The sequence below is a fragment of the Fistularia commersonii genome, chromosome 7, assembly GCF_037954325.1.
Source record: "Fistularia commersonii isolate RoL2024-O1a breed Wild chromosome 7, RoL_Fcom_v1.0, whole genome shotgun sequence".
In the NCBI taxonomy this organism is placed as follows: Eukaryota; Metazoa; Chordata; class Actinopteri; order Syngnathiformes; family Fistulariidae; genus Fistularia; species Fistularia commersonii.
This window is the reverse complement of record NC_141290.1, coordinates 11,147,024-11,165,899: the sequence shown is the minus strand read 5'-3', so window position 1 is coordinate 11,165,899 and position 18,876 is coordinate 11,147,024. Positions and strand designations below refer to the sequence as shown.

At 40.5% G+C, this 18,876-nt stretch overlaps 1 protein-coding gene across 1 annotated transcript in view; it reads right to left on the bottom strand.

Annotated features, from left to right (window-relative positions):
- cdh22 (cadherin 22) overlaps positions 1–18,876 on the bottom strand; it is a 105,517-nt gene that overhangs the window by 31,841 nt on the left and 54,800 nt on the right. The window contains exon 8 of the mRNA XM_086149788.1: positions 10,227–10,348. Within this exon, the coding sequence (XP_086005914.1) occupies positions 10,227–10,348 (122 nt within the window). The remainder of the gene's footprint in view (positions 1–10,226; positions 10,349–18,876) is intronic.

The window sequence follows — 18,876 nt, the reverse complement described above, 5'->3', positions numbered from 1 at the left end:
AAAGGCATGTTTTTTGATCAAATCTGAGAATGTGGATGTTTAAAAATATGGTTATATATTTACAGTACTTTACAGACAGAAACACATAATTTACACTCCGGATGCTTGTTGTCACAAGCGGGTTTATAGCGAGGCTTGACTGTGTGGGCGATGCGGACACGTTGCTACCCAGCATCTCTGAATGTCAAATTATGTATATATAATCCTTTGCCTCCTGCACCGGGTATCAAGTCCTATTGTTTACGCCATAGTTATCGTGCGTTATGTGGCAGAGTTTTGAGACAGTTGTTTCTTACATCCGCGACACTGGGCGCAGTGCTGAAACAGCACGGAAGATCGGAGGGGGGGGGGGCTGTGAGGTTTAATTATCAGCAGGTTGATGAATGAGTGATAAAGGGGGCACTGTGGCGCTTTGGTGAGTGCTTCGGCCTCCGAGGAAGAGGGTCTCTGTTCCTTGGGTTTGCAGACATGATTGGCATGGGAATAATAATAATGCATTTTATTTGAGCCACTATTCGCGATATTCAAGGACACCGATGAGGGAGTGAATGTTCTCACATCTCTGTACGGTCTGCGAATGGGAGAGTATATGGAGTTCTGTATGTCTCTATATGTGGCCCTGTGATTGACTGGCAGCTGGGATGGACTCCAGCAGCTGAACGACTCTGAGTAGAATAAATGGTAGACCATGGATGGATGGATGGATGTGAACACGCGTTGCGTGGTATCCACATACCCATGGGGGATTTTACGGCATGAAGAATTCATAATGCGTTGACATATAATGAGTTTTAGGAATGAGAATTCTGCACACAACGTTTTTATGCTGAACACCAACTACTTCTGTTGAATGATCAATTCCAGCATCAGTGATGGACGGAGCAGATCCACAGGTCAAAAGTCTCAAAAGTGCAGTGACACACATAATAGTAATAATTGTTATGTAATAATTGAGGTTCGGAGATCGTATCCGTCGCAGCATGGGTAAAATCTGAGAAAAAATATACAGTAAAAGGGTGAAAGAGCTTTGCAACTTTAGTTAGTTTAAAAAAAAAAAGAAAAAAAGAAACACGTTTAACAGTAAGGTTCTCAGTATCAAATACCTCCTCAGGGAAACGATGCAAAAATGTTGAGTGGATTGAGGCAAGCCAAATGAAGTATTATCTGGACCCAAGGCTAACCAAAAGGTGGGAAAGGGTTGTTAGTACTCTTCAAATTAATTGCATGAAGTAATATGAATCAAAACCAATTAGCATTTACAGGTTGGAGGGAACTGGGGGGTTGGTAGTGGCTTGGAGCGTAACATAACAACGGTGTATCCTGCAGGGCTGGCATATCAACCATCTCCTCATAAGGAAACAATATTCACGATGTATTTGAGAACATTAGCGTTAAACTCTTTTCCCACGACAGCTGTTAGTTTCGTTGTTTCTCCTGCGCCGTTTTTGCCGCGGGGAATATCCTACATGTAAAGGTCATTGAGCGCAGCCTTGAGGGAAGCTTTATGTGAAGTCATTAAATACAATGCATGCAATGCAAAACAATGAATGAAATACCACCTGGAGAACCAACGCGTGGAGATTTTTATAATTCATGATATGGTGGTCCCCTACCAAACAGCTAAGTGAGAGTGGGCTTCAATCCAACTAAAACGTACGTAGTGCTGCTTATAATGTAAACGGAGGTTAGAGTGTGTGAGCGGACCGACTGGCGGGGGCAGCGGGGACCCATGAACGCTCGCTCAGTTAAAGTGGGTTTGACATCCTCACTAATAAGCTCCACACTGTAATGTTTTAGTAATGATTATTCTACTAACCTGTTCTGCAGGAATCGCTGTGTGCATTATGCAGCCTTCAGGCTAGGAAAAAAAAAAAAAATCCACATGGCTTTTAATGTACCTTATGCTGTGTCATGTTAGCTTTGTGCCAACAAAGTCTTGCTACAAGTTAAACATAGCCTACAGTGCAGATCGACAGAAGAACATTCAAATATCGGAGATTTGGAATCATTCAAAATCTACCTTTTGTTCTGCTTCATCTAATGCAGAATTACTTTTATCTTACTCAACCAGTAGATAAAAGCTAAGTTACTTTAGACTGATCGAGTCTGAACAGATCAATTTCTAAGATTTTTACGATCCAGCGAGTCAGTTCCGTCTTTTCAGGGACCCAATGCGACAATCCTGCAGAAATTGATCTTATGATCACCTATCTATTCATTTATTATCTATGCTGCTTATCCTGTGCTCAGGGTCACTGTGTTGTGGGAGCCTGTCTCAGCTGGCATTGAGCAAGAGAAGAAAATTGAGTATGTTTACCCTGGACTCATTGTTAGTTTGACACAAGGCCACCTATGGAGAAATACAACCACTGACCGTCGTCGAAACATACAACCATCCACTCTTTCAGACAAAAGTCTGACTGTCAAATTTAGTCTCCAATGAACCCAGCCAATCACTGCACCGCCCCTATTTATTTATGACATTTTTTTTGTTTGCGTTGGGAAAAAAAAAGGTATCGTAATAAAGAAAAAATATTGAAAAAAAATTCAAAAGTCCTTAGACGCCAGGGCCTGGTTTAGGTTTTTGAACTCCCCAGGTGGTTTGCAGGGTGCAGGCGGATCTGTGGAAGTGTGTGTCGGGACAAATCTCAGCACGGCGTTGTACGTGGGCGAAAAGGTTGTGTTGAAGACCCCCTCGTCTGTTCAGCGACCATCTTTCCAGTTTGAAATTATTCTTCTTTCACTCACAGAAGCCATCTTTGCCAAACTGAGAGATCGCTTTCAGCCTCAGCCTGAGAAAACAAACGGACTTCTCGAGTTTTCAATCTGCACATCAGCTTCACTGATACCCAATCAGATAAGTCTCCGGTAATTTGTACGTGTCATTATAACTTATACTTTGACATAACAAACCCGATCAACCTAGTTGCTGAAAGACAAGTCATTCATTAATCTAATAAACCCTCTCTGACCCATGTCCAACCCCAACATCTTTAGTTGGATTGCAGAGACTCTGCACAACCTTTTAGAAGTGAAAATGCGTCTTGAACAAGAAGTGAAACAACTCCAAGGAAAAAATTATAAATGAATAAATCCAGTTTTACAACAGGATTGGACAACAATTGACCGTAACCTTCACAGAGAGAGGCTTCACAGACTAATATATTTTATAGTTACTGAGTTACTAATTAAATGCTCAGTGAATGCTCAGTGCACTATTGAAAATATTCAAATGGACATTTCTTTACCAGACAGTCCAATTTTCAAAGTATTTGATGATGAGCGTCAAGGTTTTTCGAGGCAATATATATATAGCGTAATAATGCAACATTTGTGTTATGCAAATATGAGCGTCAACACGGGAGAAGGGAACTTGCCATGATAAAAGGTGTTTATGTGTCTGCCCAAAGTGAAGGCTCATATATGCTAAATGCTGCTGCATTTAATGTTATTCGTTCATTTCTTGCGTAGCCAAATGCAACTAACGGAATGGTACCAACCAGAAGTTATTGGGAAGCATTGTTGCGCAGTATGTTCAACTGCCTCCAGTGAAAGGAGCAGAGAAGAATAACAAAACGTGATACTGGTAGAACCAGGGAGAAGCATTCTTCGTCCAACCTTCCAACGTTGCCATGTTTTTTATTATCTGAACCGGAACGCTGAACTCTGCACCGCCCCAAGTGGCTGCACTGAGTTACAACCATGGCAACGTAAAGCACACATGGGAAATATGTAGGCGGAGTTGGTTGATGTTTGAAACAGTTAAACCTATTTGTGAATCTAACGTGACTATAAATGAGCCTGAATTATTTCATTAATTCATTCATTCATGATCTTTACTGCTGTTCCTGTACTTGGGATCACAGGAGGGCTCCAGCCAATCCCAGATGTTTATCAGTGTGAGGTGCCAGCCCATTGTAAGGCCACATATGGACACACAGTCATTCACATTTACAGACATACAATAATTAAGTCTCTTATTCACATGTCAGATAAAGACATGCAAGTGTTCTATCATTTCACTCATAATTTTAATATAATTCAGCTCTTGGGTAAAGTGAGCATAAGCTGATCAAAGTGCATTTTCTTAGGTTCTGTGGCATTGTGCCAGTTTCCCATCACCACACGTAGCGGGAGAAAAATTGACTTAATTATCTCAATTTCCGAGAACTGTTCCCCCCGGTCAGAGGCGCCTAGTTGATTAACAGCATTCTGGGGATTTGGAGCAAAAATTGAATCTAATTTCGAAATCAAAAACCCGTTTTCTGATGCTTTGGTCCGTTCCTTTTGGCCCAACGGGTACTGTGCGGCCATTGTGCGTCGGTGCGGAGCCACCATATTTCACAAATAAGCGCTTTGAGGTGTTTTTTTTTTTAAGAAGGAAAGCTCCAACTCTGAAAATAAAAACATAAATAAATAAATAAATAAAATTGCATATATAACCTTAAAATTGCTGAAATCACAAAATCCAATGTAAAAACAAACTCACGTATCATATGGAAATGAACGGAGGAGAAAATTGTCAAGCCTGTGCCCTTCCGACCGACACCATCTCCACCACGACCGCCTCTCATCTGCATCTTAAAACCGCCTCCATTCAATATCAGCAGACAATTCATAAAGAAGTTGACATAAACAACTGAGGACAACAATGGACATTTCTGGGAAGACATAGAAAGGAAGAACAGACGGGAAGAGTAGAAACAGAGAAATTGGGATGCAGAGAAAGAGGAAGAGAGGGAGAGAGACAGATACAGATGGGCAGAGAGAAAAAAAATGTGACGGGGAGAAAGAAAGAGAGAGAGAAAAGATGGAGAGACCGGAGGAGAGACAGAAATTGGCAGAAAGAGAGAAATAGAAGGATGCTGGGATACATAGAGAAAGGGGGAAAGAGGGGGAGGAAGATACAAAGAGAGAGAGTGATAGAGAGATTTCGGGAGAGAGATGGAGAGAAAGAAAGACAGAGAGAGGGAGGGATAGATAGATAGATAGATAGATAGATAGATAGATAGATAGATAGATAGATAGATAGATAGATAGATAGCGAAATGGGAAGTTAGAGTGACTTTGAAATCACCACTCCTCCACCTTTTTTGCTCTGCAATTAAAAGTGTGAAATGTTTTTATGCATCCTCATCTAATGAGCATGCAAATAAAAAAACCTTTTCTTTTAAAATGCTGTGGGCCAGAAATGATCTTTCTTTCTTTTCTTTTTCTTTCTTTTCGTTTTTTTTTTTGGTCGCTGGAAGACTAATCATGTCCGTGTGATTAGGAGCTGAAGGTTAATTTGGGCTTTTCGCAGATGGCAGCAGCGGTGATGTGGGAGTGTGTGTGCATGTGTGTGTGTGGGGGGGGCAGGGTGAAACCACACAATGTAGTCAAAAAGGCACACACACACACACAGGCAGTGTTGCAGATGCATGGGGGGCTATAAGTGGTTAAGAGTCTGAGGATCAAGGGGAGTAGAGGCCTAAGCCTCATTACACATGTAAATGCAGCTTCCAGTGCAGACCCCCCTCCCCGCCCTTTTAAAGCCTTGCTTTCCTTTTTTTTTTAATTATTCCTTCGCTCTGCACATATAATTGGGTCCAACAAAGCCCAGGGCCTGTTGACTGTGTGCGCGGAGAATAAAACACCCTAATGACTTTGTCCATTTTTAATGGTGATCAATGAGGAGACCCGACCTTCTATCGGATTGGAAATAACTGCGGCCTTACCTGCGTTTCCGTCGTGATTCACGCTAAGGTGCATAAAACACTCCGTTGTTCGATTCGGCGCTCGTATTCTGCCGTCTGCACTTTGATGTAGGGTTAGGAGCCATCTTGTTTTGTTTTTACTTATGGGAAGAATTTGGCTCACAAAAAAGGTACAGAACAATATAATGGTTTAATCTTTCTATGGAGGTTCTCAGTCATCCAGGTCATGGTGAAGTCTTGTCGAAATCTTCATGTTGTGGCAGCTGGATTTGAATTTCTTCACTTGAAGCCTCCCAGATGAGGGGTGAAATGTCTTCAAGTGAAGAAATTCAAGTCCAGCTGCCACGACAAGATTTCAGCAAGAATAAGGGTTTGATATCAATTCATTCATTCATTCATTCATTCATTCATTCATTCATTCATTATATCGCTTATCCTGCACTTAGGGTCAAGGTTGGAGCCGATCCAAGCTGTCATTGGCCAAGAGACAGGACTCACTCTGGACCCGTCGCCATTCGATCACAGGGATAAACAAGTCACTCACTCGCAAGTCATAGCGAGATAATCAACCATTCGCAGTCACCAGCTGATACTTACTCCCTAACGCTTTATGGCAAATCTTACAACTACAGCACTGGTTGGAATTGCAGAAAATTTGTGAATTGAGCAAATTACAGACTCTTCTCAGTCCTTCAGGAAGTCGATGCGGTGGTGTCTGGAAGGGGACGCCCAGCTATGGGTATCCTTTTTGATATGATCAAAATATACCGTGATAACAGTGTCTGCTCAAGTCTGTCAGGAGCATCCGATTCGGAAATTTTCTGCAATTCTATCTGGTTCCGTAATTGTAAGATTTGTGTGAAACCATTATCAACGAGCTAAAACTCCTCTCAGTCTCAACCAGCTCTGCTAGGTCCTTAACTTTGAGGCCCCAAGTACAAGGCTAGCTCGGGCGTGAGATTTGCGTGAATACGTTAGGAAGTACCATGCTAACAAGCCACAGCGATCAGCTAGCAGGTAAACAGCTGAGTGTGTTGTATTTGAAAGGTCAAACAAGCCGTGACGAAAAAGATTGGCCACTGACGTCACAGTCTTATGCCGCTTGGGATTGGAAATCCAAATTGAATTTAGATGCTTTTTTTGGTGCAGCGGGATTCAATATTAAAATGCAGTTTGGATTACTTATTACTCATTTTAGCTATGGATCAAAATACGATGCCGCAGTCCTAAAATTAAAAGGCATTCTTCTGCTGCATTTCAATTTTCAAATTGACATTTGGAATTAGAATTTCATAAAAAAATTGCCAAATTATGTTTTGAAAATTGAATCTTTCATATATTTTGCTTTTTATTTATTCTATTTTATTTTATTTTATTTTATTTTATTTTAATCTGCATGATCAGATTAATACCCAACCAAGCCGGGAAGAAGAAGATGGGCCACTGACGTCACTGTATTACACCACTTGGGATTGCAAATCCAAATTGAATTTTCATACCTTTTATATGCAGCGGGATAGAAAATCAAAATGTTTGGATTACGTCTTACTCATTTAAAATCAAAATATGCTGCCACATTCTGAAAATGAAAAAGTATCCTCTACTGCATTTACTTTTTTCAAATTTGACATCTCTAATTAAAATTTGATGACAATTTGCTGGAGTACATTTCAGAATTGAATCATAAATACATGTTGCCTTTTAATTTTGATTATTTCACAGAATGAGCAGTCTGGAAGAAGAAAATGACAATGCAGTTTGGATTGTACATTACTCATATTAGCTATGAGTCAAAATATACTTCAACATTCTGAAGATGAAAAAGCACTCTGCTAAAGCATTTCAATTTTCAAATTTAACATTTCTAATCGAAATTTAATAACTATTTTCCGGACTAGGTTTTGAAATTAGAATCATGAAAATATATTTGCTTTTATTTTATCTATTTATGTATTTTATTCATTAGTTTGCAAATGCAGATTAATGCAGAATTAATTAATCAAGAATCACTGATTTTTTTTTCACACAGACTTGTGTGAATAAAGTGTTATCCGCAGTAGAAAAACAGTTTGTTTTTCCGTCTTGCCATCATAGAGTAAAGGAGCGGTCTGTATCGAGGATACAATCTGACACAGATTATAAAATTCATCCTGTCGTTCTCACTAATCCTGCTGCTACATGCTAAGCTGTAGAGTGCATCGTCTTGTAACTTCTTGGTTCAATACCTGGCTTGTCTATAATCCAAAGTATCTGGTAGCGAGATGGTTAACTCCGAGTGCCCCTGGGAGTTGGTACATGGCCGTGTTTCCATAATGCCGGTTTCGTAACAGCCGACCTATGTGCGGATGGGGCAGTGCTTGCTCACGTTATTTCCCTTTTTGTTTTCGACCTCTGCACTCCACGCACTCTCATCCTCTCCCTGATGCGCAGTAGTCCTGACACCGGGGTACAGCGCGGTGCCAAGAAAAAAATAAAATAACCGAAGAAGGTGAAGTTCGACGGCTGTTTCTTCTCCAATTAAATGCCAATAAGCCACAATGGAACCAAGGAATGTTTTTGCTTTGTTTTCTTCGCGGGAGCTGGAACGAGGGTCTCCGACCGCCAGATTCTGCCAGTACCTGTAAATCCTTGGCAGACATACTGTGCTTTTACTGGCCACTGATATTTACTCTATGTGACCCTGGCTAAGTTGGTTTGGTTGGCGGTTCGATCCCCAGCTGTTCCCATCTGCATGTCCTTGGGCAAGACATTGAACCCCAGAGTTGCTCCCATTAGTCTAGTTAGAACCTCACATGGCAGCTCTGCCACCATAGGTGTGTGCCAGTGACTGAACGCATTTTACTGTAAAGCAGTTCAGAACCGCGAGGTGTAAATACTCTCTATGTACCATTCACCCCATTTACTTTCTATTTGTTTGCTATCTAAAATTTGGTAATCGCAACAAAGCTTGACCCACGACCACTTCACAAGCCAATGCACAAAATCTCACGATCAAACAAGCATTTAATATTCAGTTGCAAATAAATACATCATTATTAGAAATAAATCAATTTTTTTAAGTTGATAATCTATACAAAATGAAGGGGTTGTCATTTTTATATTTTTAGTACTACTCCTCGGCAGGATCTGAACAGACAGAGTTAGTAAACCGACTCCCTCTGGTATTGATCGTCAAAGCTGTAAATAATGAATCACAAAAGCGCGGTGGTTCAACGCTTGACTTTTTCTCTGAAAGAGAAAGGAAAAAAAGACATCAAGGCTGAGGAACGGCGATTTAATGCTACACCGCACTCTTCTTGCACTGCTTCCTTTTGATTCCAAAAACAAGCATATACATGAAAAAAATATTTTTGCAATGTGAAATGAGCAACCAGGTTTTTTTTTTAAATAATATGTCAAATCGGAGATTATCTGTTTTTAACGTTAAAAATAAATCCTTGAAATTTAACTGGAGGTTGTTTCCCTAATTGATTGTAGCTTCATGACTGGATCCAGAGCTACGGGAAGGTCGGAGTGGAAGCTCTTTATTTTTTTTTTTTTTCGTCTGCAGCCGCGAGCACGATCCCAAGAGGGCAGCTAGCCAGAGCGACCTTCGGGCTGCGGAGGTCGATGGACTACGTGTACGGGTGTGTAAAGAACAAAGGCTGTAGATAAATGTCCAGCGGTTGTTATTGCAACGTCATAAACACGGTAACGAACATGTAAATACACATGAGGACTTAACTGTTATACTGATTTGACAAAGATATCGTTTTTAGCCTCTGTATCTGCTATATTTCACTGCTTACCCTTGGACTCAGGCACAATCACAGCACCGCAGAATAGCAGCATCACTTCTATTTATGGGAAGGATAGGATGCTGTCGGATGCATGCTCCTACTGGGGACTTAATTTTGATATCACATTCTGGATTTCTGGCAAATTAAAAGGAACACGTCCTGTGGCAGTCCTTTTTTAAGGCTGCTTGTTGTTATTAAAATAAATATGTAAACAAGCAAATACATACACAATAGATACATATATGAATAAACAAATAAATTGCATTAAAATCAAAATAAAGAAAAATAAGACAATACAATAAACAGCTGAATCTTGACATAAATAAATAATACAATTTCTGAAAATTCCGTGGGCGTCTGAAGTGACAAAGAACAAAATATCCGGCAGCTTAATTAACACTGCCTTTATTTGTTCTTTTTTTTTTTTTTTTTTTTCATGTGAATTTGTATTTGACTTGTATTATTAAGAAAAAAAAAAAACAAAAAAAAAACTTTAAAATCACTTTACTGTCTTCCTGGATTATTTTATGAGTTAAGTTTTTCATCTCCAGAACGCATACGGGATTAATTCATTCTTCTGGGATATTTCTGACTCACCAACACAAGTGAAATAGCATCTACCGAACTACGTGCCTCCTTTATACAGTCTGTTTTCTCAGAGTATTTTTCAGATAAAGAGCTGCGGTCCAGGGGACCGCTTTGATACAGGATCTGTAAATTTTGGGGTTCGGTTGGGGAAAAAAAAAATTACCTGGCCCGGCTTGATGTCTTCGCATATGGAGGCTTCGTATGGCGTTGCCAATTCCGGAGGGTTATCGTTGACGTCAAGAATCCGAATACTCACAGCTGAATGGGATGCCATGGTGTGATTATCTATCAGAGACACAGAGATAAAATCACAAGCGTTACAAGATCCTCCTGCCAATCTTCCTCTGCATCCTTTTCTCTCACACCAATCAACTTCATGTCATCTCCATCCATAAATCACCTCTCTGGTCTTCCTCTATCCCACTTTTTTGGCAGTTCCAACCTCAGCATCCTTCTTCCCAGATCTCCACCATCTAAGCTGTTCTTCAAAACACGTGCTGTTCCCCTGATGGACTCACTCCTGATCCTATCCATCCTCCTCACGGCAAAGGAGAACCTCAACATCTTCATCTCTGCTGCCTCCAGCTCTGCCTCCTGTCTTTTCGTCAGTGTCTCTGAACCATACTCACTCTCCACTTGGGCCCCACAGGTATTCGGTCTTTTTGTGAGTAAACTTTATTCATCAACAACCCATGTCAAACACCCATCCATTTATCTTTCCTTTACATGTTCTCTGCTGCCACTACAGATCACAATGTCATCTGCAAACATCATAGTCAATGGACGATGAACAGTGGGCAAATATGTAGATATAATTGTTGTACATGCAGATGAGGAGGTTGATTCACTTTGGCGACCGCTGAAGGGAGTAGCGGAAAGGTAAAGAAAAAGACGAATTATTCTATAATTCTTCTCGAGAGGTAGAGGTGGTAGTAGTGAAAAAAAAAACAACAACAAAAGAACAAAACTCCCCCCATAATGGAAAGACCATATGCAACATAAAGGAAATACGCTAATGCTCGGGTTTGCTTGTCTACTCTAAGTGGCTAAGGATCTTTCATTCATTCATTCATTCATTAATGCATCATCTATGCTATTTGTCTTGCACTCATGGTTCTGCACTCGGGGGGGTCTTGAGCCTATCCAAGCTGTCACGTGGGCTTCGCCAATCCATCACAGGCACACATGTAGAGTCGTTCTTTCAAATCATACATCATATAGAGACATGTAAACATTCAGCGTTCACTCACCCGTCTGTGAAATTCATGGTTTCTAATGTACTGCACGTTTTTGGACTGTGGGAGAAAACTGGAGAACCACAAAGGGAACCCACTCGTGCAAAGTCCACACCGCGTTCAGAATCGAGCCCCGGGACCTTTTAGGTGCGAGTCGGTAGCACTAACCACCACATCTTTGTGCCAAGCTTAATTTTTTAATTTAAGAATGTAAATAAATTTCATTCAGAGAACCATGGAGGCTTGTGTGGATCTTTCACCTGTTGGTCATATACAGACATAAAACCACTCTTTCATTCATGCTTAAAACACTGATTCTCTTGTGTGTAAATAAACAGTAAAAACGGAATTGCAGCCCAGACTTTGTCACTATGAGTTTTAGTGTGCAAAGATTAAAAAAATACTAATATCTGTTGGCTCCGGTGAAGTGAACAGCAGCTTGTAAATTCCTCGTCATTCAGATCCATCATGTCTGAGACGATCATTGTTGTCCGAGGGCCAGTTAACATTTGACTCGAAAACGGCAAAATAAAAGGTAAATAATTGATTCCGGAGGCGCTGGGCAGTGCCGGGCGGACGACAAGAAGTCAATACCTGGTTCGGGAATCTGTTTCACGAAAACAATTTTCCCCTCCGTTTTGTCCAAACAAATTAGATAACGAATTAAGGTATTGTCAGAGATAAATCTGCTCAGTAATGCGAGCGTATAACACACACAAAACTCAAAAAATCATTAAAAAAAAAACACTGAAGGACAGGTTACATCAGAGTGGTACATTCAAAGTTAGGGCAATGGATCTGAATTCAGAATCAAGGAAAGTGTAGCAGTTTGATGATGTATATATATATACATACATACATATATATATATATATATATATATATATATATTGTGTATGTGTGTGCATAAACATATACTGGTCCAAAAAATAAAGGGAATATTTAACTGTAACTGTAACTCCAACAGGAAGCAACACTGATTCATTTTGACTTGTTTGAAAGACATTACGTTACATTAAGTTAGATCAGCCAGTAATGTGTTTTTCCACTTTCATTTTGAGTGTGACTCAAAATTAGACCTCCGTGGGTCAATAAATTTGATTTTCATTGATAATTCTTGTGTGATTTTGTTGTCAGCACATTCAACTATGTAAACAACAACGGATTTTATGAGAATGTTTCATTCATTCAGATCTAGGCTCTGTTATTTTAGTGTTGCCTTGGATTTTTCAGTGTATGTATGCATATATATATATATATATATATATATATATATATATATGTCTGTGTGTGTGAAAAAAAAAAAGATACTTAATGTATATATAATTTTTTTTTTTTTTTCTGTACGGAGTTTGTGTTCTTGTCGAGTCTACATGGGTTTCTCCTGTTTTCTCCCACAGTACAAATACATGCAAGAGGTTCATTTTGACTTTTAATGGCCCGCATTTGTGAATGACAGAGTGAATGGTTGCACGTCTCTCTTGTCAAAATTTCCTTGTCGTGACCTGACTTGATATCTGTAAATTTGAGGGTGTATAAATTAATGAAAAAAAATCTCCTTTTTTTTGTCCTTCAAATATTAGTATGGCTTTATCAGTTCTGAATTCCATGCAATTTTATCTTCACAGGAATCATGTTGTACTTTCTAAGGGGTCTCAGAGGGATGACTGATCCGTTTTTCTAAATGACGTTTTCCCTTTTATTCTCCGCTTCTGTAACTGCAAGGATCGATTGCTCATCTCTAGAGCAACAAAAGATGTTTGTGCTTTTCAGAAGCTTCACTTCGCATCGAGTCCGAGTTGAAAAATGAGAAACCCGGTCACTGCTGGCCCGGGTTTTTCCCGCAGTGGCTCAAACCCTACATGCTTGCGATCACTTTTCAGATTTTTTTTTCTTCTTTTCCGATCTTCAGAATCAAACCACTGATAAAAAACCTATAATCTTTAAAGATCTAAATGTTACGTTGACGATGACTGTCCGATCAGCTCCAATATCAAGGTTGTTCAGGATTCGGCTTCATCTGACGCTGCGTTGTCTTGATTCAGTTCTTTACGCCGACCTGACACTCGTGCAGAAAGGAATTCAAACTCGTCTAGATCCTGATTTGACGCCATGCGACTCTTTGAAAACCTCTCAGGGCTTTCACCAAAAGAAATCCAAGAGTGTTTGGACCCAGCCTTTGTAGATATTCTCTTATTGTGCCAGTGACTCTTTGTGAAGGCACTCCTTCTGTTCTCGGAGGTCATGTTCATTTCCTTCGCCTGCGGTGGCACGATTTCACTCCAGCTGTGAGCAGAAGCAGTCAGTGGAAATCAAAGGGCCTGAATTCAGCCTTGGTATTTAATCCGGTAGAATATGTGCAGGTAAAAACAAAAAAAGCGGGTCGTTTCGGGCCAGGAAAATTATTTCTTGAAGTTGGGTCTTTATGAAAAGGTGTCCATCTTGGATCGCTATGCCTGCATCCAGGAGGAAACGTCTATCAAGTGGATTCGAATATCATCGCCATTTCCTGATTAATACAGCAAAATAGTATCGTCTCCAAATACATCTTAATAAGCCTTGATTTTTTTTTTTTTTTTTTTTGACATGGAAGCAGAGATGATTACTATTTACCATAATATCAGTATAATTAATACACTGAGAGCCTCGTCTGAGCTAGATAGACTTCTCTTCTTCAGTCTTAATTAATTATATGATAATGGATGTTGGAATTCCCATCTTCCTCATACAACACAGCGCAGAACACAGTGGGGAGCCTAATACTCTTGCTCCTGTGTGTGTCTGTGTGTATTGCACAGAGAAAATGAGAGAGACAAAAAACATTATCTCCAGGCTAAATGAAGCGGCATAGAGTGCCGTCTCAACCCGGTTCACGCGCCGAGCGCACACTCGCCGTTGCCGCGCAGCTTCAAATCCCGTTGATGGCTCACTCGTATTGATTAAAAGTTCTCCATGCATGCTCAGATATCTTACATGTGGTCACGGTACGCCGTGCACGTGACATAACGAAAGGCTAAACAAACTGACACGAACGTTGTGAGACATAAAAAACAAAGGTTTCGCTGAGGGGAGAGGCAACATGCGGGGAAGATTGGTCCAATCCCAAAAAAACAAAAGTACCATTAGTCATCAGCAAAGCGAGTTCATTTGCCGTGTGCGATTGGAGAGTTTGCACATTTATTACACTTTTAAATGAAAGCTCGGGACAAATTAGCTTTGCTGAATAAAAGGCTTTATTGGATCGATGGACAGACTACATTTGCGGAGCTTCATTGATTCAAACTAACACAAACTGTGACTAAAATCTAAATTGCTATTTACCTACCAACCAATGTCAGATGAAAACGAAACAAAAAAAGATCATCTTCCAGAAAATTTCATATTTCTGCATTTGACCCCAGAAAAGAATAAACCACTCCATTGTAAAGGAGCAGGGGCTTTGCCTTCAGACTTCTGGAGTTCTAAACTCACCGGTCATACCTCCAAGCTTAATTTCAAGCCGAATTCATCACAGTTATAATAATAATAATAATAACAATCCATCCATCTTCCACTAATTCTGCACCCATGTTCATGGGGGATGCTGGAGCCTATCCCAATTGTCATCGGGCGTGAGACGGGGTCCACCCTGGACTGGTCGCCAGTCAATCGCAGGCCCACATACAGTATATAGACAAACAACCTGTCACTCACTCAATCAATCAATCTTTTTGGGCAATTTTTCCAATTTTTTTTCCTATTAACCCTGCATGTTTTTAGAGGGTGGGAGGAAACTGAAGAACCCGGGGGAAACCCACGCAGATGACACGCAAACTCCACACAGAAAGGTCCCCTGGTCAGAATCAAACCAGGGTCCTTCATGCTGTGAGGCTGAAATACTAACCACTGCGCCAAAGTGCTGTCCACATAATATTAATACATTTTATCTAAAGCACTTTACTCAATACTCAAGGACATCGTCGGGACATACATATCCACAAAAAACAGATTTAAAAGAAACAATAAAAATAAAACAAATAAAAGAGACAAAATCATGAATAAATGTGACAGAGCAGTTGGAGTCAAATGAAATAGGCTGCTTTAAACAGAAATCTTTCAAGGAAAAAAAATGGCCTTTACTGGTGAAGAAATCTTGGACAGATTCCGGCTCTAGGCGGACGACCTTCTGCCTCAACCGGTCGGGAGAGGACAGGCTGAAATGATCTTAACCTAATAATGCTGCACCACTGAGTGTCACTGAAATATTGAGAAGTGCCGGCATGAATATGCAATTACGCCGAAACTAAACAGCCTAACACAATGCCGAAAACCGTCACGCTTTAGCCTCGGTTGTACATTTCAAAACGGCAAAATGAGTCAAGAAGGGAAATCAACAGAACGTTGCAAATTCTCCAGCCCCGTCTCTGTGTAGCGGCGGCTAATGAGAACACCGGTATGGACTAATAGCATAATCCTCACATCAATGCTGGATTTTAATCGAGCTGGAGCAGCAAGAAAAAAAGCAAAAAAGCAGGAAGATCTCCACTAGCGGCGGATGACTGTCCCCCTCTCTTCTCTAATTCTGTCTCCTCATTATGTCGCCGTCACCCTCCCCGAGCCTCCCCCCCCCCCCTGCTGGGCCGGGATGAAAACTGGCAATCAGAAGATACCCATTTCACATTTTTCAATCCGTACAATTTAAAGGCGTGTGAAACAATGACGTGAGCGCCTGGCTGCTCCTCAACCCAAACTGCCAACGTGAAATAGAAAGAAAAAAAAAACAAAAAGTTACTCAGTTAGACAGGTTCATTCATCTGGACCGACTGGTGCTGTTCTAAATCTGTCGTATGACAGGAGAATGAAGAATGAAAAAGAATTTAAAGACATTGTTTGGCGTGCTCTGCAACTTCTTGCGCTGCATGCCGGCTATCTGAGAGCGACTCTCCAGCAGCTTCGCTCAGGCTCTGACATAGCTTCATGAACAGGCTGCAGCGTTGAGATTGTGCACACATGTCCTTCTACATTTGCGTGCTTCTGCATTTTGGTTTAGGGGGCGCGTGACAACTAAACGCTCTGTCTTCTCTGCTGGAGGACACAGTCAGGTGTAGATGTCACATTCACTCAGATGGGAAAATGAGTATTTTAATGTACTTAACAGGCTCCTTTTTTCCGGACTCCCGACTGAGCCAGCGGCCTGGCCGAGCATTGCGGCAAATTTCCTTCACTTATGCCTGTCATAAGCGCATACGAGACCCGAACGCCAAAATAATTTTGCACCGCGTTTTTTTTAATTTCAAGCCAAATTCATCAGTTATAATAATAATAATCCATTTATCCATCTTCTCCCACTTATCCTGCACACAGGGTCATGGGGGATGCTGGAGCCTATCCCTGCTGTCACTGGACAAGAAGCAGGATACATCCTGGACTGGTTGCCAGTCAATCGCAGGGCCACATATATGAACAAACAACCCTTCACTTACTCATTCAATTGGGGCAATTATCCAAATTTTTTCCAGTTAACCTACCGCATGGTTTTGGACTGTGGGAGGAAACAGGAGAATCCGGAGGAAACCGACACAGACATGGGGAGAACATGTAAACTCCACATACAAAGGTCCCCTTGTAATGCAATAATAATAAAAAAAATATAATAAGACCTACAAGAAGATTTATGGTTTTGTGAAAGAGGAAATTAAGGTAGTACATGTGAGAGATGATGACAAAGCAAATAAGATTAAATGGAGGTTTGATTTACTTTGGTGACCCATGAAGGGAGTGGCTGAATGGAAAAAAAATAAAAATTAGAAAAAAAAAATATATATATATGTTATATCATTATATCATATTATATCATCTTTGCTGATGATATATATATATATATATATATTATACATTTTAAAGTCCCTTAAATACAGATTTAAAAGAAAAAAAAAAAAAAAGAATATAAATAGAAAAAAATGTATGAATGTGACAGGGCATTTGCTGTCAGATGGAATAGGCCATTTTAAATGGATTTCTCTTTTTGACATGTGAATGCTTAGACGGTGAATGGAACTGAGTGGCTGCATGGCTTTAAATGTCACTTGAATGAATGAGTGAATGCTCTCTACATGTGATCGACTTGCAGCCGGTTCAGGTCGAACCCCAACTCTCATCCAACGACAGACGGAATAGGCTCTGACAGTCCTGTCTGCAGGAAAGTGGTAAAGAATGAAGGAATGTACACATTCCACACTGGACGGAGCATGTCTGTGGAGGTTCTCAGTCATCCAGGTCATGGTGAATGTTTGTCAAAATATTCTTGTCTACTTGAATTCCTTCACTTGAAGAAATTTCACCCCCCCATCCAAGAAGGAGACGGGAGTTTCCAAATATAAATGCCAGGGCTGTGGCCGGGTCTAGGTTATGCTGGCTTGTTATATAAATGGTGGATTGATTGAAAGACACTAGGTCAAAGGGGGTGGTTGTACTAATGGAGGTGTAGTTAGGTGGGGACAAAAGAGTATATTTTGGGGAATACCTGGAATTGAATGGACAGGGAAGATTCACCACCAGAACCAGCCCAACTTCCACCTGAACCTCAGTCCATGTGGTCCGTCAGGTTTCACTCCTTTGTCTGGCTTTACCTTTTCACCTTTCAATCCAAGTAATCCCCAAAAGTTGCTCCTTTGTCTCAAAAGAACGACATCCTCAGCATAAACTGGACCCTCCCAAAACCCTGGCGGTTATATTAGGAAACTCCATGCAGGTCATTAGAACTGAAGAAGACTCTCAGATGAGGCCTGAAACATCTTCAAGTGAAGAAATTGAAGAAGTGAAGTCCAGTTGCAAAGACAAGAAGATTTTGACAAGAACTGATGGTGCATGCTCATAGAAAAATACACAAACAGCATATTCCTCAGTTACCAGAATTTTCACTAAGAATAGTGCCTTCAGGAGCTGATTAATGTTCTTATCGATCAATGTAGAAAGCCTTCATGATTTAGCGGATTTTTTTTATACCTGCCGATACATACACACACACACACACACACACACACACACACACACACACACACACACACACACACACACACACACACACACACACACACACTGAACAGTCACAAACAAGTATATGCTTGGCACCGTGGAGGATAAAAGTTAGACATGAAAACCATGGGTTTATTACTTTCATTTACAATTAAATGAGAGTGAAAAAGACAAAAGCTTGTCAGGTAAACACGATAGCAAACAACGATTGTGCTAAAACCCCACGGCACAACACAATTAAGACGTTCAAGGGCATCTGATCAACACACAAACACACCTGGGTTTAAGTTTGATTTATATTATTGCAAACAGCTCAAAATTAGAATATAAAAAAGCTCCCCGTCAATGAAGTTAGAGGGAACCCACATAGACTAATAATCCCAATATTCCACGAGGTGACTTTCATTCTTCCCCAAATGTACACTGCTGAAAGTTGTTGTTTTTGAATAATACAGCACAAATAAAGATGTTTCCTCTAATCCTGAATAAATCCCCCCCCAATTGAATTTATTACAATCCTTCCCCCTCAGCTACTCCATGTCCAAAATGGTCTCTATTAAGTGA